The following is a 26,727-nucleotide window of genomic DNA, read 5'->3' on the forward strand; positions in this document are numbered from 1 at the left end:
GACATCAGGTCTTTCAACCAAGAATTAGGAGATGGAGGTTTTTGGTCCTTCCATTGAAGTAGAATACGTCTACGAGCTACAAGAGAGGAAAAAGCAATTATATTAATCTCCTTCTTAGTAAAACTATTAAAATCTTCAGGTACACCAAAAATAGAAATTAAAGGGCTAGAATCCACCGGTTTATTAAGGGCTTTTGAGAGAGTATTATAGAAAGATGACCAAAATGAACATAGCTTTAGGCAGGAAAAGAACATATGTGTATGGTTAGCAGGTGATAACTTTCAGCTTTTGTTGAGTTTGGGCGGCTCCTTTGGACAACTTTACCAGAAAGAACACTACGTTTCCCATGAGCACCAGCGCCAGAAAGATCCTGTGCCCATCGCATGCATTTGTTTTGACAGCGAATGAAGACGGGACGGACTTTCAAAACTACTTTTCTGTTTCACCCAGTGAACAGACAGAACACAAAAAAAAAGATGTTAAACTGCTGGAAAGGAACTGGAATTTACCGGGATACCTTAAACAAGGAAGCCAGGGAGCGGTATATGGAGAAAATAATGATTATTAACGGTTTGGGTTCATATGAAATCCCTACTAAAGAGTGGAGCTCCGATGAGGATTTACTGCCGCAGTTCTGCAGAACCCACGTCTTAGGCTACCTTGTTTAGGAGTGTTTGGCAGCTGCTTTGGTAAATGTTTGACTCGCCATGTGTTTCAATAAATTTGTATAATAGTACAACATACAGTACATGTTTTGTATTCCTCTTACTTCTCTTTTCTTTTTTTTTGACTGCTATATTATGCTGAAGAGGCTCCGAGGCGTGAGCAATATTTTTGTTTTCCTCGTGAGATTATTTTTTTCCTGTGCAGCTACAAATAGAGTTAATATCTTTTCCTCATCAAACTAGTTTTATCTGAAGATTGGGGTTAATCGCACCGCAGAGAGCTGGCCAGAGAGCTGGAGAGTTTGGTCGTTACAGCCGCGATCCAAACGAGCCGGCAACTCTTTCACTCTTTTAATTTGTTATCTCAGATACTTGGTCTCCGTGGTTCTGCCTCCGAACAGGAAACCGTTGAAAAGTTAAACCATTAGGATCTTTTCCCCACGTCTGTGGAGCTGCTGCAGCTACAACCCAGCAACGGGTTACCAGATTCTCCTGAGCTCTCGGTCAACGCCCCGCCCATTTTCATCTCGACTACGAATCGGGAAGGCGGGGGAAGTGGCGTATGCCGTAAAGCAGTCAAAGCTGTAAAAATGTGTAGTTTTTTAGTGTGGCAGGGTTCCTACCATGCTCCTCAAAGTTACATAGTGCCAGTGAAGGCGATACAGACCCCTCAGACCATGACAGAGGTTCATTAAACCTGTTGGAAGTTGATGTACCATCACAATGACTCTGGAAATATGATATTAAGGTGGAAAAGTTACATAGTGCTGCTTTAAAGTCTCGGAGATGTGAGTGAACTCACGTGTTGAAACTTTTTGGCGGCGACGCCTTGGTTCCGTTGTTAGACGCTCTCGGGGGGGCGTGGATGTGCGTGTTCAGGCCTTTGGTATTGCGGACATGCTTGAGGATCCAAGCTCGGAGATTGGTCAAGCAGGTATGCTCAGACAGCACCAGGCGAGGCCAAGGGTTGCACTCGGCCACATCGAGGGCTGAAACAGCCACTGCACGTCCCACCTGACACACAACAGCAACATAGTTTTCTCGCTGCAACATAATATTGTCAGAACATAATCCACGACCTAGGGCTGGGCGATATGGACCAAAAGTCATATCTCGATATTTTCTAGCTGAATGGCGATACTCGATATATATCGATATTTTTTCTGTGCCATAATTGGGGTTTCCCCCAAAGCATTATAGCATAGCATCTCTGTTAGCTTCATTTTTTCTGAGGCAAACCCTTAAAAAACAGTTTTAATACAAAGCCTCGTGCCAAATGTCACACAGGTTCCTTTATTAACAGAGGTCTGCACAATATCAAAATGTATAAAACAAATGAAATAAAAATAAACTGCCTGCATATATAGAATAAAAATGCTTCTTGAATAAAATAAAACAAATATCCCTTTCCTGCATAACAATTAAATTAAAATACACTGTGCAATTAATACAATGTAGACAGTAACAGGCAGACTTTTCCACTGAGGTTGACAGTTGTGCAAATAACAAAACATTTGTGCAAATCTCAAATAAAACATTCAAGTCAATTTGTCACAAAATAAACTATATCAAAATCATACTTTTTTTTTTTTTTTTTTTACCGTAAATCGATATAAACGATATTGTCTCGTACCATATCGCGTTTGAAAATATATCGATATATATTAAAATCTCGATATATATCGCCCAGCCCTACCACGACCCAACACATTTAAATAAAATGTGTTCCTTCCTACCTGCTCAAATATTTCTGGAGTGTATTTTGGAGGGAATGATGAAGCTGGAGGGGGGGATGCGCGTCCATTGTCATGGCAGGCAGGTGGAATAGTGTTCATGGTTTTTCCTGTGTTATAATTGCACTCCAAAGTATAACTGATGTGTAACCAAAACATAAACATGACAAAAGTATACATTCATTAACAGTCCAGGTCATGAACTCAGAAAGAAATGTGTTGATTTAAACTCAAAATAATTTTATCATGAACAACTAATGCTGCAGCTCTTTGTAAGTTCATTTGTACGGTGGCCGAGACCCGCCATTGCGGAAAATTAAAGAAACGCTGCAAATAAAAAGAAACGCTGCTGCAAATAAAATAAACGCTTTGCAAATAAAATAAACGCTGAAAATAAAAACAAACGCCGCTGCAAATAAAAGAAACGCTGCAAATATAAAGAAACGCCGCTGCAAATTTAAAAAAAAAACGACGCAAATAAAAAAGCCACAACGGAAGTGAATTACCGTGGGACTATTTTTACCGATGCACCAGTGTTTTTATGTGAGAGGAGAAGAAGAAGATGAAGAGGACGTAAGTGAAAAGGAAGAAGAGCGAGGAATAAGAAGAACAACGAACGAGAAAATAAGTGAAAAGGTTAGTGTTCAACGTCGCTACGTGTAATTTTTAATGTGCGACACCGGTGCATCGGCTAAAATAGTCCCTGGTAATTCATTTCCGTTGTGGCTTTTTTATTTCCGTCGTTTTTTTATTTTATTTGCAGCTGGGTTTCTTTATTTTTGCAGCATTTATTTTATTTGCAGCAGCGTTTCTTTTTGTTTGCAGTGTTTATTTTATTTGCTAAGCGTTTATTTAATTTGCAGCGGCGTTTGTTTCTCTTTGCAGCGTTACTTTTATTTTCAGCAATGGCGGGTCTCGGCCACCGTACATTTGTAGCTAAAGGCTGAGTAATGTTTCGAGATGATTTCTCTTTAAACTGTTGAAGTAACTTAAGAAAAAAAATCTGCCATGTCCAAGCTGAACGTACAACATGAAGTGTTGGCGTGTGTTTTAGGATGCCCGACCTGTGAAGAAGCCCTATTGCCTTGTGAATGGCGACGCGGCCGCTGCCTTCTTTAGACTGGCCGTCCCTCTTGTCGCGCGCGTACATGTTTTTCTCTGAGAAGTTACAGCCCAGGAAATCAAAGTGGGCAGAGTTGACAGCAATCAGCCTCGGATACAGCATGTTCTCCACCTGCAGACAAAAAACAGGAACAGAAAAAAACAGGAACAGAAAATGTAGAATCTTGTTGCTGTATGGAAATTAACCAATATTTCAAGAAATCAGCAATTTTAAATCTTAATAAAAACAAAGAATGATTTACTTAAGTTAATTTTGTCTATGGATTTACAATTTAATTTCCTAATTCTTTTTGTCCGTGGTGATGAAGGCGAAAGGAATTGCAGAAACATGTAAGGTGACTAAAAAAAAAACCCAAAATGTTGTCGGACAAAAAGAATTAGCCAATTAAAAACAAAGAAGCTTGTTAAAAGAAAAATTATTAAATTTAAATTTAATGATTATGAAAATTATGATCACATACTTCGCTAAGAAATGCATACTTTAACTTTGGAAAGATGATTCCCCTCCAACTTTCAAGTTTTTTTTGGATCAAATTTCAGTTTTTTTACCATTGGAAAAATTAACTTTGGAAAAATACAATCGTGGTCATATTTTTCAAGAATATTGGTTTCCATTATTTTCAAAACTGGAGAATTTTTCCAAAGGGGACCAATGAGTATCTCTATTTTCGGACTTGTGCCTTATATGTATGTATTTTTGTATGGATATATATATAGTTTGATATCGCTGTTGCTACCATTATATATTTTTTTAAATTTATTTATTTATTTTTTTAATATTTATTTAATTTTGTTCTCCCTTAATGTATGTTTTTTTTTTTTTCTTTTTTGTTTTGTGTTTTTTTTTTCCCCTAGGGTAATTATGGGGAGGGTAGGAATGTGGGTAGAATAGAAATCGTGAATGTGAAAATGTGAATTGTGAAAATTATTGTGAAATAAAAAGATATTAAAAAAAAAAAAATTTTTATTTAATACCGTTCTATAAATACTGATAACGCAAGACAGAAAAGCATTTTCACCTGCTGGCTCTCATCAGGAAGATTATTTCCATACATGAAGCATCCACGTTTAGAGGCGTGGCCGTGCAGGTCCACATAATACGCCACCCCGCCCTCCTGGGGCGGCACCGACTCGTCCTCCTCTTGTGCCACTTGTGGCACCGTTTCAGGTTCTGTGACAGCAGCTACAGTCTCTGGGAAACTCGGAGAGCAGTTCTGGCGCCCTTTCCCCATCTCTGCGGTGGTCCAGGTGTTCTCCTCCATCACCATGGGAACCTCTAGCGGAGCCGGGTTTATGTCTTTCTCTACGTTACGTTGGTTCAAGCTGACTTCCAGAGCAGTGAGGGGGGGGCCCTGATTGTGATTGGCAGGTTTACTGTTGAGGGGGGCAGGCTGCAGGTTGGTGCTGCTGTTACTGTGGGCGCTGTGCAGGCGGTTGTGTGTGTGATGGTAGAGCAATAGGGTTTTGGCTGCATAGATGGAGGGGTGGAGCTCAGGGCTGGGGTTCAAGTATTGTCTGTTCAAGTTCACACCTCTGGAATCAGTTCTGAAAAAAAATTACAAAAATTTAAATTAATAAATAAGGCAAAAAAAAAATAAAAAAAAAATCCTCTAGCACCTTTCTTGATAACCATGTCTGCCTCACTCTGCTGCACCCCTCACTTTGTATTTCTTTGTATAATTTGTATAATCTTTTTGTATTTTTTTTGTATAATTGTCTTGTAAAATTGTAAATAGGTTATTTTTATTTTTATCTTTATTTTATTTTTTATTTTTATACAGAACTGTCCCTTTTCTTTTCTTTTCTTTCTCTACCTCAAACTGCTGCACTTTAAATGTTTATTCTGTTTATTTTGTATCATAGAAATTCCACATTTGTTTTATTGTTTATTTTACTACCAAAGAGCAAAATTACCGGAGTCAAATTCCTTGTTGGACAATGTTCGAACCTGGCCAATAAAGCCGATTCTGATTCTGAAACTGATAAAAATTAGACCAAATTCAATCATATACAATAAAACAGCAAATCTGCATATTTAACCACCAAAACCACATTTTTTTCATATTTTTAGTTTCTTCACAGGCTGAGAAATGAAAGTTTCAGCGGACAGCTTGAATAAAGAGAGAGGATCTGTAATCAGAGAGAGTTGGCACTGGCTGACACGTTTCACTGATACCTCGGATGCATCACTCTCACAGTGACACAGCGATGCTGCCTTAATCTGCATCTGCTGGAAGGGTCAGCACTTGTCATTCAAACTCGCTCTTCTAACCTCCACCATGCAGAGCATGTTCACAAACATAAACTTAAATAACATCACAACAACCGGCTTTCTGCAGTGCCCTGATTTCATAAATGTTAAGTATACTAGAAAATGCTGTCCATATTCAGAGCAGAGGCGTGGAGAGATGTAGTTTCTTCAACTTGATTTCTCACCGAGGAAAGAAAATGATTAACTGGCTGTACACGTATACACATAAATTATACTTTTCAATGCACGCATGTGCAAAAGAAGAAAAATCAAGTGTGCTATAGTGAACAGCAAACGAAGTAATGAACATAAAAGGAGAAAACAGCATTTCATCCTTGAAAAACGAATTTACTTAAATTTACAACAAAACAAGTCAATATTTTAACATCGAAACACATTTGCCGTCATGAACATCAGCTACTTTACAGATTATTTGTGTGGCATTTTGGTGTGAATAAAAGGGCTGTATGGAAACTTATTTGAGGAAGAAACCAAAGTGAAACGACGTGTGGCATTTATTTTAAGGGCTATATTAATATGTTAACTGGAGTCCTTTTATGTCTCAATGTATATGCACTTGAAGGAAAACGATTTATCGACCACAGTAAGTCGGACACAGACAAGATACAGTAGGTGGTAGGAATGGGTGATATTTTACCGTTCACGATAAACCGTCAAAAAAATTCCCCACGGTAAGAATTTGTCATCTCACGGTAAAAACGATAAATTCCTGTTGATGACGTTTTTGTGTAAAGCTGATTTTTGGAAGGAAGGAAGGAAGGAAGGAAGGAAGGAAGCTGGAGGAAGGAAGGAAGGAAGGAAGGAAGGAAGGAAGGAAGGAAGGAAGGAAGGAAGGAAGGAAGGAAGGAAGGAAGGAAGGAAGGAAGGAAGGAAGGAAGGAAGGAAGGAAGGAAGGAAGGAAGGAAGGAAGGAAGGAAGGAAGGAAGGAAGGAAAGAAAGAAAGAAAGAAAGAAAGAAAGAAAGAAAGAAAGAAAGAAAGAAAGAAAGAAAGAAAGAAAGAAAGAAAGAAAGAAAGAAAGAAAGAAAGAAAGAAAGAAAGAAAGAAAGAAAGAAAGAAAGAAAGATAAATTCCCGTTGATACGTTTTTGTGTAACAAACATGGCGGATCTGAGAGTGAGATAGATTTATAGTTAAAAAGGTGGAGTTGAATTGGTAATTTTTTTATCGTCATTTTAATCGTTATCGGGATAAATGCCAGAAATTATCGTGATACATTTTTTAGTCCATACCGCCCATCCCTAATAGGTGGTGATATTCATTCAGCTTGTTAGCAATGGGCTTTTCCAGTTGGAACAACACCAAACTGTGAACTGGTCTGACGAACAGCTTTGTACATTTAGTGATGTCTGTATTCTTTATCGGTATTATCTTTTCTCCCTCTCTGTATCATTAAGAATCAGCTTCTTGTGCTAATGCACATATATACACTTTTGGTTTCTACCGTCATGGTATCAATCAATAATATGTGTGCAGACAAGGTTAAAAAAAAAAAAAAAAAGAATCAGCTTCTTCCTGGGTCAAAGCCCAGGACTGGAACAGCGAAGCATGCACAGTTTGGTCTCGTTTGATGTTAACATAAAGCATACTACACTTGTGACAGCAATGAGAGATGAAAAGTCCAGTATTGTGTACAATATTCTGAAGATTCATGCACGTGAATGTTACATTCTCACCTGTAGTGTCCGCGGACGACCCCGTCTGGGTTGAGCATGGGAATGAGCTTGAACACAAACATGTTGCGCAGCATGTTTGCTCGTGGGTCGTCTCTTCTTAGGATGAAGTTCAGGAAACCGTTGAAAACAAAAGCTGAGGGAGTTTCCCCTGGGTGCACACGGCTGCTAAGAAAAAACACCTGCACACACACACACACACACACATGGGAAGAATATGTTTTGTCATTTTGCCATTTTAAAGCAAGTATACAACAGATTCTCCATTTAGGGTATCATCAAAGACGATAGAGGAGAGTTCTGGGATTGTTTATGATAAAGTGATACCCTCTTGCTGGAGAAGCGATGTGGTCTTGGAGTGTTGTCATCAGGAAACAGCTTGGGCAGACGGACTTCTCTCTCATCCTGCATGCCGTTGCAGTTGGTCACAGTGAGAAGATCCACCCTGTTACCATCCAGAGAGTAGCACAGCAACTCTCTGTGGTAATACACAGCACCAGGTGCACTGACAGCAGGAAGACAGAGACCGTTGGTGAAGAAAGTTTTGCAAATGAAGCTACCTTTACTAAAAAAGTTTTCTTAGCTTATAAAATCACAAAGTAGAAAAAAATACAACTTGATAAATAAAGAAACAGGACAAATAAATAAAAGTTAACTGAAAATAAAATCCAATCAGTGATGACCTCTTCTAATATAAATGAATTACTTACTGGAATATACTTCCAGAAAATCTTATTTCAACTACTGGCAGAGTTGGCTTCAAGAGGAGACTAAGAAAGGAAGTTCAAAAGAAACTGGTTGTTTTAGATTGTGTCTAATGGTTTTAGCTTATTGATTTAATTGAGTTAGGTGTTATATAAATAAACATATTTTCTTGTTCTGCATTTAATTTCAATTCTTAGTATTTTATTTGGCTGAAGTTTTGTAACGTTTCCAGTTATTTTCACTATTTTTAAATTTTCTTCTATTGAAATACGTTTCTTTGTTTTTGTATTTGCCTCATTTAGTATGAACTTATTTATCTTTAGTTGTACTTGGATTTATCTTTAATCTATCTATTTTTGGTTGTTATTTGTTTTGTTTTTTTCATTTTCGTTTTTTTCATTTAGGAAAATTAATTTTCTTTTTTTCATTGTTTTCTGCTTATTATTATCTTTAGTTTTTATTTGTTTTTGTTTTTTTGTCTTGTTTTTCTTTTTAGTTGTTGTTCTTTGTACTTGTTATCTACTTTGTTTTATTCTGTTTAACTAACATTTTATGTTATACTGTAAAAGTTTTATAGAAATGTATATTTGTACTGTTGGACCCCAGGAAGAATAGTGGCTGCTGAGGCAGCAACTAATGGGGATCTGAAATAAATAAATAAATAAATAAATAAAATGTGCAAATTAACCTGTGGTTGGAACATGCCACAAATTAGATACTATTGCATTTTTTTTTCCTAATAGTCAAACGTTATATAAAAATGTAACAACCATTTCCTTCTGTTTTTGCAGACTCTGCATATAATAGATGATGTTTGCTCCTCGTCTCTCTTTTTAAATCCAAACCTAGTTCCAGATAACGGAGCTGGAGCCTCGTTTAACAACGAGCTCCTCGCTCTCAGATCCGCCTTCCACCATGTTTGTTACACAAAAACTTCATCAACGGGAATTTATCGTTTTTATTATTATTATTTTTATTATTATTATTATTAATCTTTATTTCGGCTTGTACAGAACAAGATGAAAAGGAAGACAAAAAAAATCAACATTTCTTTTGCCGAAAAGGTGTAGGCTGAAGCCGTAGCTTATAGTGCCTACCCTTTTTTCTTTTGATCAGCAAAAAATATGAAACATTAGCTTTTACTCAGTGAAAACAAACAATACATAAAGAAGAAAAAAAAAATAAGTAAGACAAAATATAAAATTGACATTTCACATCCTAGAATGTTTTTGATAGTATACTTTATAATTATAGTGTTTTATATTTATTTACAATATTATCTTTAAACAATTTCTTAAACTTGACGATAGAGCAACACATTTTTAGGTTGTTATTACAACTATTCCAAATTTCTCTAGCCTTAACTGATGTACATTTCTTTTTAATATTAGTTCTTGCTGTCGTCATCTCAAACATGAGTTTCTCAGATCATAGCGGGTTTCTTTTATTTGGAACAGGTCCTGAATGCAGTTTGGAAGCAGTTTCTGCTGGGCTTTAAAGGCAAATAAAACAGTTTTCTGCTCTACTATATCATGGAATTTTAAGATATTATATTTAATAAAAAGATTATTTGTTGGTTCATAATAGTCGGTTTTATTAATTATCCTTAACGCTCTTTTCTGTAATAGAAAAATAGGGTTTGTATTTGTTTTATAGGTGTTACCCCAAACCTCCACACAATAAGTCATGTATGGAACTGTGAGTGAGTTATACATCAAAAACTGTGCTCTTTGACAGAAAAAATAATTTGTTTTATTTACTATTGCTAGGGTTTTAGACATTCTTGATTTTACACTATTTATGTGTGATTTCCAGCTAAGTTTATCATCGATTATTACTCCCAGGAACTTATTTTCATATACTCTTTCTATTTCCATGCCACTAATTTTAATTGTTATATGATTATTTTTTTTTCTAGTGCCAAAAATGATGAACTTAGTTTTAGTTAGGTTTAATGATAACTTATTGATATCAAACCATGCCTTCACATTTTTCAGTTCTCCTTCCACCACATTCAGCAGCTGTTCCAAATTCTTCCCTGAACAATAAAGGTTTGTATCATCAGCAAACAAGACATAATTTATTATTTTAGACACTTTACAAATATCATTTATATATAATATGAACAATTTAGGACCTAGCACTGAACCTTGTGGGACACCGAAGGTGACTCTTTCTAGTTCTGATTTATCATTATTTAACTCAACATATTAGCGGAGCAGATAAGTCACATAATCGTGCATTTCGTGATACAAGCATGGAAATTGGCATGAGCAGTCTCCATGGGTCACTTGACAAGAAAATTGGTCGGGCCACTTGAAATTTCAAGTTGGCGGCCATTTTTCAAGATGGCCGCCACCTTGGTCGATCAATTAAGTGATGTAATTGTTTGGTTGGTGATATAGACATGAAAATTGGCATGTGCAGTCTCCATGGGTCACTTGACAAGAAAATTGTCCGGGCCACTTGAAATTTCAAGTTGGCGGCCATTTTTCAAGATGGCCGCCACCTTGGTCGATCAATTAAGTGATGTAATTGTTTGGTTGGTGATATAGACATGAAAATTGGCATGAGCAGTCTCCATGAGTCACTTATCAATACAGTTTTTCTCTATTGCTAAAACACAAAACCCAGTACTCTAAACCAAATGACCAGTTGCCTAAACACATTTAGTAAAACTACCCCCCTTTTGCCACAACCACAAACACAATTCACCTGTAGACACTGTTCACAAAACCCATCCCCTTTTTCTCAAAACTCTAAACACATTTTACCATGCTAAAACACATTTTGCATATAACTCTGCTCCAATATGCATTGTGAAGCTCATGTGATGCAAAATGCTACCCACAATCAGCAAAACTTGAACACAATGAACATACCTGGTGTCAATCAGTAAACACAACTACTCATAATTGAAAACACCTATTGCAAATGATGTGACCACACCTATATAAGTCAGTGCAGTTTGCTGAAGGCTCAAAAACAAAAATGGATGATCAAGACAGGAGAAGAGGAGTTCGTGTCAGATGTGTTTGGCATTTGAGAAGGAAATACCATTTAGTGAAGAGTTAACACTGTTTTGAGGGTAGAGTATGCTTTTGCAAGAGAAGTGTAGGATTTTGCATTTTGTGTGTGAGTTTTGTAATTTGTGTTTAGAGTTTTGAGAAAGTGAGGTAGTCTATCAGGAAATGTGTTTAAACAATTGTGAAAAACTGTAACATCAATCAGCAATTCATTAGTGTATGTCTGCCACCCTACTCTCCGTTCCTAAACCCAATAGAGGAGTTCATCTCATCATGGCGGTGGAAGGTCTATGACCGCCAACCTTACACCAGAGAGAACCTTCTCAGGGCTATGGACCTGGCCTGTGATGATGTGGCTGTGCAGGCGTTCCAAGGCCAAGGTGTGGCATGCCAGGGCATTCTTCCCACGTTGTTTGGCTATGGACAATATTGCCTGTGACGTTGATGAGGTCCTGTGGCCCGACGCAGCCCGACGTGATGACGCCCCATGATTTCGGTGTCAACATACAACATACTGTGTCAATTTTCAAACGTACTGTAATAAAAGAAATCGCACCCTGAACATTGTGTTCTCAATCGTTACTGTACTGTATCTATTGTGTGTAATGGATCCTCTATGGAGTTTACAGTACTCATTTTTGCATTGAGTTGTGATATTACTGCATTTTCTGCATTATGTAACTATTCCCATGAAATGCAAAAATCTATAGTAAATGCCCAAAACATATTTGAGAATAAATAAGGGTTGCTCAAATGCATCCTGGCAGTTGTGAAACTGTAAAAAGAACAGTCTCACACTGTGAACATTGTGTTTTAAATTTTTTTGGTAATGTGGTTAATGATGCTCAGTAGTGTTTACATTTTCACAGGCCTTGAGTGGTATTTTGGTGTCAGAGTTTGCTTTTGAGCATATGAGCAACTGTTTTGGTGTGATGGGTTGGTTTTTGAGCATATGAGCATCCGTTTTGGTGTGATGGGTTGGTTTTTGAGCATATGAGCATCTGTTTTGGTGTAATGGGTTGGTTTTTGAGCATATGAGCATCTGTTTTGGTGTAATGGGTTGGTTTTTGAGCATATGAGCATCTGTTTTGGTGTGATGGGCTGGTTTTGAAAAGAAACTGTGAGGTTTAGTGTACGTAGCTTTAGAAAAGTGTTTTGTGTTTAGAGTTTTGTGAAAAGTGAGGGCAGTATCGTGAAATGTGTTTAAGCAATAGTGAAAAACTGTAAAATGCTACCAGCCACTTGATGGCAGCCATTTTTCAAGATGGCCACCACCTTAGTGGAGCAGTTAAGTGATGTAAAGTTGGTTATACAAGCATGAGAATTGGCATGAGCGGTCTCATTGTTCCCCTGACAAGAAACTGCTCACAGCCAATTGGGATTTCAAGATGGCAGACATTTTTTCAAGATGGCCGCCACCTTATTGGAGCATTTAGGCAAATACAAGCATGGAAACTGCCGGGAGCCGCCACTGGATCCTCAAGAGATCAATTTTCACATATACATTTTTTTTTTCAGTAAAGAGGACTTAGAGTCATTATTTTTTAAGTTTTGGATGATGCCAAAACAATTTTATGCCATGAAAAAAACCTCTAACACTGAGGCATAAAAGTACATTAGTGTTGATTTGGTGATTACGGGTAAATTAGAATAGAGATTAGACAATTGCAAAACTAAGTGCAAAGATGGTGCAGCAACCCATAGGCACTCGAGAGACCGTGAAACTCCATTTGCTGTTTACATTGGAATGGCGGTGTATGCTAAAACACGAAAGCGACAACTCATTGACCTACTTCATGAGAATGGGATATGCATCTCCTATGACAGGGTGTTGGAAGTTTCCGCACTGCTAGGAGAATCTGTGGTGAACCAGTATGTGGTAGATGGGGGTTGTCGGCCCACCAATTCTGAGAAAGGGACTCTTCACCACATCTGCTATGAACAACATTGACCATAATCCCACAGCAACAACGGTCCATACATCCTTTCATGGTACAAGTATTTCCATGTTCCAACATCCAGGTCTTAACAATGAGGGTGAGATAAGGCCACCACTCCAACTTTCAGATGACAGACCAAGCAAAGTTCCTGAAATTCCTGAATCCTTCTCGAACATCCAACCAGCTTTCTTCAGAAAGAAAAACCCAGAGCCCCATCCTGTAGCCAACCTACCTTTACCAGACCTCACTGTATTCAACAGAAACTTGGCACCCGAGTTTGACTGGCTGGAGAAAGTTAGCCTAACCCAAGCAGTCGATGCTTCTGCCAATATAATATGGTCAGCCCACCATGCATCCCAACGGAGGAGCCTGGATTTTAAAGTCAGCATTACATCACTGCTTCCCCTCCTCCGAGACCAAGCCCACTCTGTTGCAACAGTAAAGCATGTCATGGACAAAGTTAGTGATACAGTGGCATTCCTGAATCCAAGACAAACGCCTGTCATAACTGCTGACCAGCCACTCTATGCTCTTGCAAAACAGAACCCTCTGCAGTGGATGACAGCGACCTGCAAGCTTTGGAGAGATTTGTTGTGCTAATGTATGACAGATCCAGCGATGTCACAACTGTGAATGAGGCGAGGCTTGATCTCTTTGCCAGAAAGCAAAGACCATATGACCTGATCCCACCAACTCAAGCAGTACTCAAAGAGCATGCCAAACATGCATCTTATGAGGCTGGATACGTGTGGGGACAGGCATTAAAGAGACAACCACAAATGCCAAGCCCATCTGACGGGGGATGGATAAAACAAGATGAGGAATGGAAAATCTTTTGGACTCCTTTTCCACCTATTGCAGAGAGTTGTTGGGAGTTGACCAAATGCGGGTGCACCAAGGCATGTACTGGAAGGTGTAAGTGCTTCAGATATGGACTCACTTGTACATGTCTGTGTAGTTGCCACTGCTAGATCCTATCTGCATATTCTTTTTGCCAGGGTTACTCCCCCTTGGCACCTGTGTTTTCAGGTGTAGACCTATGGCTCGGCTCCCCATGGCCACATCAGTCTGTCTTCAGTTTTACCAGTTAATCGCATTTTTAGTTTAGTTCTTTAGTATTTTTTTCCACTGGCTAATTACCAGTGAGATATATTTTTAGTTGAGGAGATACTTTGTAATGTCAGCACCTCTACCTTTTATTTGTGAGGGATATTTTCAGTTTACCATGGTTCCACGGCTATGTCAGTCAGAGCTGCTGTTGCCTCTAGATCTGCCCATATTGCCATTCAGTAAATAATTGTTCAATTATTTTTTGGAGCGCTATCCATTCAGCACCAAAGCTGGCCATTTTAATAATCTTCCTTTTTGTTTCTCCATTCCTTAGTATTTATTTGACAACGTTACTGTCTGTTCATTTAGGTAAAAAAAAATAAAAATAAAAAACCAAAAAAAAAACCTCCCTTGTGACTGTTACCTTGTCGTGGTAAGGGAACTTGTGCACTTCACTGAACCCTGAGAGCTATGCCGTTAGGAGGCAACTCCTGGCAGGTTTTACCACATCGGACAGGTCAAGGGTGAGGAGTTAGACAAAATACAGTAAAAAATCCACTCTTGGCCTTTTTAGGACCTCAAATTAACATGGGAAAATATATTATTTAAAAATCCAGGTGGCAATCTCAAAGAATGGCTGCCATCTTGAAATTTCAAGTGGCTATGAGCAGTTTCTGGTCAAGTGACCCATGGAGACTGCTCATGCCAATTTTCATGCCTATATCACCAACCAAACAATTACATCACTTAATTGATCGACCAAGGTGGCGGCCATCTTGAAAAATGGCCGCCAACTTGAAATTTCAAGTGGCCCGACCAATTTTCTTGTCAAGTGACCCATGGAGACTGCTCATGCCAATTTTCATGCTTGTATCACCAAATGCACGATTCTGCCTAAAATCCACTCTTAGCCGCTCCACTATATTGAAATCTGTCAGCAAGATAACTCTTTATCCATGAATTGGCAATCCCTCTAACACCATATCTCTCTAATTTATTTAATAAAAGTTTATGATCTATGGTGTCAAATGCTTTCTTCAGGTCAATAAACACCCCCACTGTATATTCCCCTTTCTCGATAGCAGTTGAAATTTCCTCTACTAGTTTCATCACAGCCAACAGCTCGCATATTACAAATGATACAGCTTCAGCGACTTGTAAAGTTATCTAGTTAATGGCACAAAAAATCCTCATGAGGAAATTTATTTTTCTTTTTTTTTGTTTTACCGCGAGATGACAAATTCTTACCGTGGGGAATTTTTTTGACGGTTTATCGTAAACGGTAAAATATCACCCATTCCTACTAGGCAGACACTTATAATGTTTGTGAGGCAATCGTGTATCATTCTTGTGTTTTACCTGCTTGGACTGAGCTGGGCAGCATTGGGGTAACTGTCATCCAGCTGCTGCAGCATCTCCTGGGACTCGGTGTAGGAAAAAGGATAGGAGAAAGAGAAGTAGGTGGTAGCCCCTCGCACTTCCAAGAGCCGATGAGTGAATGAAAGGATGAACTGGTTATCCACAATCTAGAAAGCAGCAGAAGAAAAGATGAAGAGGCATATTTTTAGAGGTATAATAATAGCTTCACTGCCTGACTGATGCCCACGTTCTCCAAATGACAAGCACAGAAAACGTGCACCTACTGTACCTTAGATGTGGGTCGGTCCCGAATTCTTTCCCATCGGTTTTTGCCAGGTAATGTGCGCACGAGAGGAGCCATGCCCTGGCTGTACAACTTCCTCTGATTGTTCATGTTCATCACATTAATCTTCATCAACTTCCCTGATGTCGCCCCCCGCACACTGAAGTAAAACCATGATCTGAAATTTGAAACCATGACATCACAACACATTCAGAGGTTAGGCCTGTGTTGAAAAAATCAATTTCCCAATTCTAAATCGATTCTCATATTAATTCCTAAAAATCGATTCATATGTTTAAAGATCAATTTTCTTTTTTTTTTTTTTTTAAGGGGGTGGGGGTTATTTTCTTTTATTTATTTATGTGTTATTTTTTTTGGTTATTTTTTTGTTTATCCCCAAAAAAGGAATGTTTTGTTGGACACGAGAATAACTGGTGCCATGTTTTTGCCTTTAAATATGTTTAAAGGTATGAAAACATTAAAGTGATAGGTTATAATTGCATAAATTGTCTATATTTCATTACTTTATATACTGTCTTGGGGTTAAATTTGCAAAAAATGCTAAAAACCAAATTCTCAAAAATTAAAAACCAAAATAGACCGAAAATGGAACAAATAAAAACGGAATGTGGGAAAAATTAAAACCGATTTCATCCGTCTTGATCTGTTTGGTAATTCTGGCCCACGATGTTTCTGAAAGTAGTTCTATCAGCATTCTGGGAGGTGATTGGTCCTTACAGCATCATTAGCTGCCAATACTTGCAGTTGAATCTCAATATAATACTAGTAGTAATATTTTGCATAACTACAGTCATATAATTCATGCAACAGCTCAAAAAACTGTTTTAATAACACTAACCCAAATCAATATCGAAATCGAATCGGATCGAATCAAATCTTGATAATCGATTCTGAATCTTAAGAATCGGAATCGAATCGATTCTTGACATTTGAATCGATCCCCAGCCCTACAGAGGTCTGTACACAAATTGAGCAAATAATTGAAGACACTTTTTTCTTCTCAAAATGGACATTTTGGCACCTGTTTCCATTCTCGTGCTCTGTCCCGCCGCAGTCCGGCTGCGTCCACACATTGAACTCATAGTCGGGGGTGAGCTGCCCCCCCGAGGAGGAGCTCCCACTGGAGGCCGTGTCAGAGGGAGGGCTCGTCTTGCGCTTCTCCACCTTTTCAACTCGTGCCAGGTTTCCTGAGTCAAACTTGGAGCTAAACACAATGTTACCAAAGCGAGCCTCCATGACTAGGAACTCTGGCCTCTTTCACCGTTGTCCAACCAGTTAAATGTCAGTCAGAAGTCTGACACAGACAACCTGTCATAAGAAAGAGAGAGAAAAAAACAACTGATAATACTGTTTCTTAGGGTTCCATTATCATCAAGAAAACAACTGGATTTTACTAACTCAATATCAGACTTCCATAACTTTTCCATGTTGTTCCCAAATGTTTAAAGTCTCTTTTTGTTACTAGCTTCTTAAGCTTATATGGACGTTAAAATTTGCAATGACACACACTAGGGGTGGGCGGTATGGACTAAAAAATGTTTCAGGATAATTTCTGGCATTTATCCCAATAACGATAAAAAAAATACCAATTCAACTCCATCTTTTTAACTATAAATCTATCTCGCTCTCAGATCCGCCACGTTTGTTACAGAAAAACGTCATTGACGGGAATTTATCCTTTTTTCTCTCTGGCTCTCTGGCTCCCTCCCTCCCTTCACCATAAATCAGCTTTACACAAAAACGTAAAATATCGCCCATTCCTAACACACACACGATAGCAACACTGAGATAATACTAAACCAACAAGGTTCAAACAAGCCTAAAGTCAAAGAGTTTGAGGGAAGTGAAGACTTGAAGCTAGGCGATTTTGGACAAAAATAAAATCCCGATTTTTTTCTCTGAAAACCCGATTTCGATTTTTTTGGTAAAACTACAAAAGACATTGGAATAAATTGTTTCAAATATTTTATCTTTATTTTTAAATAAAAATAGCAAACAAATTTCCCTATTGGGAATGAAGTGCAATTGAAAGATACTGTAAATCCTCCTTGAGTTTAGTAAAGTGACAACATTTACAATTTTCTTGACCAAACAAAGATGACTAGACGAGCTCTGTCTGTAATGCAGCCAGCTCTCTTCTTCTTTTCCAGCTATATGAAAAAGAGAGAGGAAAATCGATTTTCCGATTTTCCTTTTTTTAACATCGTCTTGATTAATAAATCAAATTTAGATTTAAAATCGATTAATCGCACAGCCCTACTTGAAGCAAAACAATACTCAGGTACTCCTTGACACCATCAATCTGTAAGTGGCATAAAATGAGAAGAAAAAACTACTGAATCCATAACTTGTTTATATTTATTCACAGACTAAAATGCCATGATCATAATAACCCTGCCAATAATTAAAACTGTATGACTCCACACAATATGTGAGGGTTGAGCCACAGTTTTCTTGGCTAGGTTAAAACAGATTCCTCAGAAGACTTGAGAAACTTAATCAAATCTATAAATTATTAATGTTTTGAGTATCAATTCAATACCAGTGCTTTTAATAACTTTAATAGTTCTCAAATAATAAATTAAGCAATTATCAACAGCAGTATCAAAGAATATCTGATACTGATATAAGATAAAGTGTTTAAGTAATCCACTTAGAACTGAGGCTTAAGTAAGAACTTATACTAGACATAAAACAAGATGACACATTGCAATGAGACCAGAGGTGTCAAGTAACCAAGTACAAATACTTTGTTATCTTACTTAAGTAGAAAATTTGGTTATCTATACTTCACTGGAGTAATTATTTTTCAGACGACTTTTTACTTTTACTCCTTACATTTTCACACAATTATCTGTACTTTTTACTCCTTACATTTTAAAAACAGCCTCTTTACTCTATTTCATTTCGGCCTTTAAAAAAAACTATCCAGTTAAATTGCTCCATCCGGATAGAGTGAATTTGGTTGTGGTTGTTTCAGATGTTCTTGTCCAGTTTTGTTCTTACATCCGTTCCCTCAGATTCCTGCAACTAAACTTGGATGTACATTCCAATAAAGGTTAGGATAAATGATAACATGCCTCTGAAGTTTGACTTTTTGCACCATTACAATACTTATAGGCAACTAGTCATCATATCTCCTGCTCTCTGAAACACATGTTAATGCTCAATAGTACACATATATGGTTCTTTAATATATTTGCATTATACTAAGATGCATTTATTTTTAATGGCTTTTTTCCCCCTTACATTACTTTTACTTTTACACTTTAAGTAGTTTTGAAACCAGTACTTTTATACTTTTACTTGAGTAAAAAACTTGAGTTGATACTTCAACTTCTACAGGAGTATTTTTAAACTCTAGTATCTATACTTCTACCTGAGTAATAAATGTGAATACTTTTGACACCTCTGAATATCTGATACAGATATAAGATAAAGTGTTTAAGTAATCCACTTAGAACTGAGGCTTAAGTAAGAACTTATACTAGACATAAAACCAGATGACACATTACAATGAGACCAACAATACTAGAACAATTAATGCTTCTAAATTCAAAATCTAACATTTGACTGGCCTTAAGTGCAAAAGAGGTTGTATGGCTTTGACAAACATTATGACTTTATTATAACAGATAAGATAAGATGGTCTTTATCATCATTGCCACTTTCTTTCGTTTTCCAAAGTTACAATATTTTTATAGTTTTTCAACGAAACAAAAAAACTATAGTTATGATAGTCACATTTGAATAACAGTTTTAATTTGAGACAATAAGCAAAAGGGTCAAAGACGTACAAGGCCTTTGAGTAGCCCATTTTTAAAATACTTAAAATAAAGATATTTTTGGCCATTTTCCAAACATTTGAAATGTAGTGTACACATACATGTATGTGAAAACTTCAAACAAAGGTATTTTAGTGTTTTTAAACCTTTAAACCGTCATTTGGGGCGACCATGTATCTCAAAATTAATAGATTTCCATAACAAAATTTATATTTTAATAAGTATCAGTAATTAAATTAACTGTTCAAGAAAGATAGACACATTTTTCCTTTCATTTTTTGAAAACCATTTTTAAATACATTCTATCCATAATGGCAGTGTCACCCTCTTACTTACTCTAAAATTCATAAAACTGATTTAAAATGTGTACAAGGTGTATCCACTTATGCATGCTATAGCAATAATTTATATTTGAACCAAAACTGATAGACATTCAATTTGATACAGAATTGCCATTTGTTGGTCACCCCACATGATGCTTTCAAGTTTAATCAAATATAACAGGCTAACAGTTAGCTATATGATCTAAGCTAGCTACTTCTCACCTAGGGTTGCCACCCGTCCCGTAAAATACGGAATTGTCCTTTATTTGAGAAAAAAATGTTGCGTCCCGTATTGAACTAATACGGGACACGATTTGTACCGTATTTTAATTAACTTTTACACCATATTCTAGTTGAATTATTGAAATAAATGAACCTTTACCCCATATTCTAGTTGAATTATTGAACTAAATTAACTTTTACACCATATTCTAGTTTAATTATTGAAATAAATCAACTTTTACACCATATTCTAGTTGAATTATTGAAATAAATCAACTTTTACACCATATTCTAGTTGAATTATTGAAACAAATGAACTTTTACACCATATTCTAGTTGAATTATTGAAATAAATTAACTTTTACACCATATTCTAGTTGAATTATTGAAATAAATTAACTTTTACACCATATTCTAGTTGAATTATTGAAATAAATTGACTTTTACACCATATTCTAGTTGAATTATTGAAATAAGTTAACTTTTACACCATATTCTAGTTGAATTATTGAAATAAATTGACTTTTACACCATATTCTAGTTGAATTATTGAAATAAATTAACTTTTACACCATATTCTAGTTGAATTATTGAAATAAATTGACTTTTACACCATATTCTAGTTGAATTATTGAAATAAATTAACTTTTAAACCATATTCTTCCCCTGTAGGCTATATTATACTGGGCTGATGTGGACATACGTAGCATAGGAGGATATTTCAGTTGCTAGTATGGTTGTCTGTCTGTACAGTCATGCAAGTTCAATGCTATTAAAGCTCTTTAAACTTTAAATCAAAGCATTTCGTTTTTTCATATAAAATAAACACATTTTTATTCAGTTTAGAAGTTTTGGGGCTTTTTTTTTTGGCTCCTGCACTGCTGAAATCAGGGCGTCCCTTATTTCTATTTCTGAAGGGTGGCAACCCTATTCTCACCACATATCACTAACAAATTTACCTTCAAAATATAGATTTGCAAATAAAACAAATTATTTACAGTTTTAGGGTGGTCACCCCACATGATATCAAAATGTGCCGTATACACTGCAGCAGTTAGAAAGAGGATTTATTTGTAAAGGAGAGAGAGACTACTGACCTGCAGGTTGTCTCTCTGGGACCCTCATAGATAGGGTTGCCACCTTTCAGAAATAGAAATAAGGGACGCCCTGATTTCAGCAGCGCAGGAGCCAAATAAAAAGCCCCAAAACTTCTAAACTGAATAAAAATGTGTTTATTTTATATGAAAAAACTAAATGCTTTGATTTAAAGTTTAAAGTGCTTTAATAGCATTGAACTTTCATGACTGTAGAGACAGACAACCATACTAGCAACTGAAATATCCTCCTATGCTATATGTCCACATCAGCCCAGATGTATAATATAGCCTACAGGTGAACAATATGGTGTAAACGTTAATTTATTTCAATAATTCAACTAGAATATGGTGTAAAAGTTAATTTATTTCAATAATTCAACTAGAATATGGTGTAAAAGTTAATTTATTTCAATAATTCAACTAGAATATGGTGTAAAAGTTCATTTGTTTCAATAATTCAACTAGAATATGGTGTAAAAGTTGATTTATTTCAATAATTCAACTAGAATATGGTGTAAAAGTTGATTTATTTCAATAATTAAACTAGAATATGGTGTAAAAGTTAATTTAGTTCAATAATTCAACTAGAATATGGGGTAAAGGTTCATTTATTTCAATAATTCAACTAGAATATGGTGTAAAAGTTAATGAAAATACGGTACAAATTGCGTCCCTTATTAGTTTAATACGGGACGCAACATTTTTTTCTCAAATAAAGGACAATTCCGTATTTTACGGGACGGGTGGCAACCCTACGTATACACTGCAGCAGTTAGAAAGAGGATTTATTTGTAAAGGAGAGAGAGACTACTGACCTGCAGGTTATCTCTCTGGGACCCTCATGGAGTAACTGGCTGATGCAACATCCTCTTTGAGATGATTGTCAATATAAAAGTCCCTCCAATTGTATTTTTTTCATGGTCACCCCAGATGATAATTCAGACAATGAACATATTCGGACAAGATTAGTTTGTGTATTATGATTGAAATGTGTGTACAAATGTTCCATAACTTTGTCAATAAATCTAAAACAAGTTTGAAAGTATGCCCAATAGGGCAAGCATTATTTTTAAATTGTTTTAATGTGATTTAAAACCAGTTGTCCAAACAGAAGTCAAGGCCGGACGGTCACCCCACATGATGTTTTCACACTTCAGATGGCAGAAAATGACCAATAACCAACATGTTTAAATAAAATAAGAGTGGGCACATGGAGAAGGAACGTATTAGACATACATGTTATATTTTTTATTCATTTTTATGTTTATTATTAGGTAAAAAGTTCCATCGGACAGAAAAAGTAAGCGTCACGTCTTTGACCCTTTTACTTTTATACTTTATACTGAAACCAGTACTTTTATACTTTTACTTGAGTAAAAAACTTGAGTTGATACTTCAACTTCTACAGGAGTATTTTTAGACTCTAGTATCTATACTTATACCTGAGTAATGAATGTGAATACTTTTGACACCAACAATACTAGAACAATTAATGCTTCTAAATTCAAAATCTGACATTTGACTGGCCTAAAGTGCAAAAGAGGTTGTATGGCTTTGACAAACATTATGATTTTATTATACCAGATAAGATAAGATGGTCTTTATCGTCATTGCCACTTTCGTTTTCCAAAGTTACAATATTTTTATAGTTTTTCAACGAAACAAAAAGATAGTCACATTTGAATAACAGTTTTAATTTGAGACAATAAGCAAAAATAATGTCTTACCTACAATCTGCTTGTGATAGCTAAATTAATTTACACATATGGATAACAATAAATGGACATAGAAACAAGTCAATGCAGAACACCGCCCTCTAGCGGCCGTCAGGAGAACTACACCCACAGATACAACTCATTACTAAATACTGCCAACATCTCTTTCGACGCCGTTTTTGCTGTATTTTCAATCATAATTAGGTTCCAGGAAAATAAAATAATATCCATGTGTCGCATCATATATAATAATAATAATAATAATAATAATAATAATAATAATGATAATAATAACACCATCAGCTGAGACAGTAAAGGGAAGTAACGGGTTTTACTACACACACATTTGCGTATCATGTTGTATAAGGTAATATATAAGAATGCAACATAATATTTACCATTATGCGTATCTCACTAGTCAATATCACATCGTCGTTATGACACAAAGGTGTTTTCGTTTGGGCTACTGCTAACTTAGCAACAAGCAATGGTTGCTACAAAACTGACAGCGTTCAAAACAAAACCATGGGTTTCTACCCCCGGTGTTATACTGTACCTACGTCTTTTCCCGTCCACGAATGAGTGTATAATCATTCTTACGAGGTCATTTTCGATCGATGATCATTTTTGTTGTCAATGTCCTTCCCAAGACTCAATTCATCTGCTGAGTGCTGCGTTCAGGGTTCTCCGGAGAAATGAAACTCTGGAAATGTACCTGTCACCTCCGAGAGGATATTTGGCAGAGGTGTCAAGTAACGAAGTACAAATACTTTGTTACCTTACTTAAGTAGAAATTTTGGTTATATATATATATATATATATATATATATATATATATATATATATATATATATATATATATATATATATATATATATATATATATATATATATATATATATATATATTGTCATGGTTTCCCAGTGTAGTTTTTTAGTTTTACTCACTCCCCTGTTTTTCCAGATCCTGCCACCCTAATCAGCCAGAGATCCACTCATTCCCTTCACCTGTGCTTCCCCTGCCCAGCTCCACACCTGGTTTCCCTCATCAGCAGTTCCCCTCATATACCGGCCCATTTCCACCTTCTAGTTTGCCAGATTGTCGTGTGTTTTTGCCTCGCTTTCCAGCCTGCATATCCTGTTTTGTTTCTGCCTGCCTGTCTGTCTTTGAGCCTAGTCTGTGCAAGTACCAAAAGTATGGAAGGAAGAGAGAACAACCCAGTGGTGGAGTTTCTCAGCAGCTCGAGGCAAAGAAGAAAAAGCAGGGACCCACGGCTCCCATCCCCAACCAAAACATCCGCTTAGACAAAACATCTCACTGGCCAGTGATGTCTGAAAAGAAGAGAAGGTGCAGGGTCCCTGGGTGTCCATTGTGCACCTCTGCTTTACTACACAGAGTAACTGTTTTGTGAAGTTTCACATTGAATGAAATGCGCTCAGACAAAACCTCCCACTGGCCATTCATGGATGAGGAGAAGGGAAGGTGAAGAAATGGAGGTATGTGAAGAAAGTGTAGAAGGGTAGGTCAAGAAATTGATGTATGAGAAGAGAGTGTGTTACAACCAAAAACGTAATAATGGCCAATAACGTAATAACTGCCAATAACGTAATCATTTTGGCCATTTCAAATGCAGAGGTGGACAGAGTACTCGACCCCAGTACTTGAGTAAGAGTAAAAATATTACTGGTCAAAATTTACTCCGTTACAAGTAAAAGTAGCTCAGTCAAAATATTACTCGAGTAAGAGTATAAAAGTACTTGCTTTTAAAGGTACTTAAGTATCCAAAAGTAAATGCTTTTAAATTTACTTTAAGTAAGAGTAATAGTAAGAGTACATTTCTTATTTTCCACATCAGTAAATTACTATATTTTTTCTAAATTAATTTAAGGATCTTTTAACTCTTGTTTCTGAGAATTAACTCTTTGAAACCAGCTGCACTGATGTGCTGCTTTTAGAACCACAATGTTATATAAACCTGCAGAAACACCAAAAACAAATCAAATGAATGGGATCATACGCAGGCATAGCCATTGTTGCAGCTCTGTCTTGACTTGTTGACTCTGTCTTTGACAAACGCAGGCTACTTTGGCAGTATCGTTTTGAGGAGGCTTGACGTATTTCCGCTTTACGTACATCCCAGTGGAGAGCGTGCACTGTGATAGGTCTCCTCCTTTGACAAAAACAGCTTGTGTCCAATAGGATTTTAGGGAAGAAGAAAAAAGAGCAGATCTGAAAGTAACGAGTACTTTTCAGCCTTCCTAGAAATTTACTTGAATAAAAGTAAAAATATTTGTCTTGGAAATGTATTCAAGTAAAAGTAATAAGTACCAAAGAAATCTAATACTCAAGTAAAGTACAAATCCTCTGGATATGTACTTAAGTACAGTACTCAAGTAAATTTACTCCGTTACTGTCCACCACTGTTCAAATGTAATAAGGCCAATAGTGTAATAATGTGCCAATAATGTAATAAAACTTTTGAGCCAATAACGTAATAACTTTTTGCCGATAATGTAATAAGGCATTACATTATTGGCTGGTTATTACGTTATTGGCCTGGTATTACAAAATTATTACATTATCGGCAAAAAGTTATTACATTATTGACTCAAAAGTTTTATTACATTATTGGCACATTATTACACTATTGGCTTTATTACATTTGAAATGGCCAAAATTATTACGTTATTGGCCGTTATTACGTTTTTGGTTGTAACAGAGTGTAATGTGTAATCTGCCTTACTACACGGTTCATGAAGTTTCTGTTTTTTGTTTAGCCTCTTTCAGTCTTGATAGGCGTACATGATATTGATGATATTTACACAATGTTATGTGTATCAGAAGTGTTCTTTTTATGAAATGGTTGTTTATTATTTTTAAATATTATGTTGTACTGCTTTCTAAGCATTGTCTCATGTTATGTAAATGAGTTATATTCTCTGCGATTGTGTACCATTAGCGCACAACGTTGCCCTCAGGCAACAGAAAAATATTTTGGAAAGGGGGGTGTCCAAATATAATTTTTTTTTTTTTTTTCAATAAAATGTCCCCAAATTAACTCAAAAATGGTGTGGAGTATTTTTTATCATGCATCACCAGAATGTATGCAGTAGAGGGTTAAAAGAATATAATAAAAGGATATATAAATAATGGTTGAATGGATGGATATCAAAAATATTACAGTGAAGTCCGGCTAAGAAAAACTGACAGACACATTGAATGTGGTGAATGACACTTCTCTCCTGCACCAGTGAATATCTCCCAGGCCTTCTCTGATCTCACACAGAAAGGAGACAACACTACCGTATCAACACTCTGTCATCTCCCGATGTGGCATCTTCCCTTTGAAGGTACAGTAGCATTGTTGTCGCTGCTCAGATGTGAAAATCAAACTTTTATCATCTTGTTTTGGGCAAGGGAGGGAGGAGTGAGAGATGAAGGAAGTTGCTTCTTTTTAACTTGGACCCACCAAAGTGAAAAGAAAGTGGCATGTTGACAGGTGTGTGAAAGGAGACCTGCTGGGTCAACTGGGAAACTTCACAAACCAGTTTAGAAGGATTCATAAATTCGTCTCCCAGAAAAGACGGAGAAATAAGCTCTCTGGGAGCAGAGGAACTAATACTGTTCATGTCAAAATCAAGAGTCTGTACTCGCTCGTGTGCCGGTGCCTCCACAAAGAGTCTTAGGACGGAAGCCAGAGGGATTAGCTTCTTGTCCTGAATTACCAGCCAGCTGTAAA

At 36.6% G+C, this 26,727-nt stretch overlaps 1 protein-coding gene across 6 annotated transcripts in view; it reads right to left on the bottom strand.

Moving 5' to 3' along the window:
- LOC133464383 (cytosolic carboxypeptidase-like protein 5) overlaps positions 1-23,671 on the bottom strand; it is a 44,517-nt gene extending 20,846 nt beyond the window's left edge. For 4 of the 6 annotated variants that reach the window (XM_061746306.1, XM_061746308.1, XM_061746307.1 and 1 more), the window contains exons 1-10: positions 23,545-23,664; positions 16,868-17,154; positions 15,832-16,003; positions 15,543-15,709; positions 7,790-7,967; positions 7,466-7,644; positions 4,540-5,065; positions 3,463-3,632; positions 2,402-2,537; positions 1,468-1,679 (exon numbers count right to left, since the gene is read on the bottom strand). In XM_061746306.1, the coding sequence (XP_061602290.1) occupies positions 1,468-1,679; positions 2,402-2,537; positions 3,463-3,632; positions 4,540-5,065; positions 7,466-7,644; positions 7,790-7,967; positions 15,543-15,709; positions 15,832-16,003; positions 16,868-17,082 (1,955 nt within the window). In that variant the 5' untranslated portion in view covers positions 17,083-17,154; positions 23,545-23,664. Of the gene's footprint in view, positions 1-1,467; positions 1,680-2,401; positions 2,538-3,462; positions 3,633-4,539; positions 5,066-7,465; positions 7,645-7,789; positions 7,968-15,542; positions 15,710-15,831; positions 16,004-16,867; positions 17,155-23,544 lie in introns of all 6 variants that reach the window. The other 2 variants (XM_061746304.1, XM_061746305.1) reach the window with 2 other exon arrangements.
- Positions 23,672-26,727: the final 3,056 nt, after the last annotated feature.

This window comes from Cololabis saira, chromosome 18 (genome assembly GCF_033807715.1).
Source record: "Cololabis saira isolate AMF1-May2022 chromosome 18, fColSai1.1, whole genome shotgun sequence".
Taxonomy (NCBI): domain Eukaryota; kingdom Metazoa; phylum Chordata; class Actinopteri; order Beloniformes; family Belonidae; genus Cololabis; species Cololabis saira.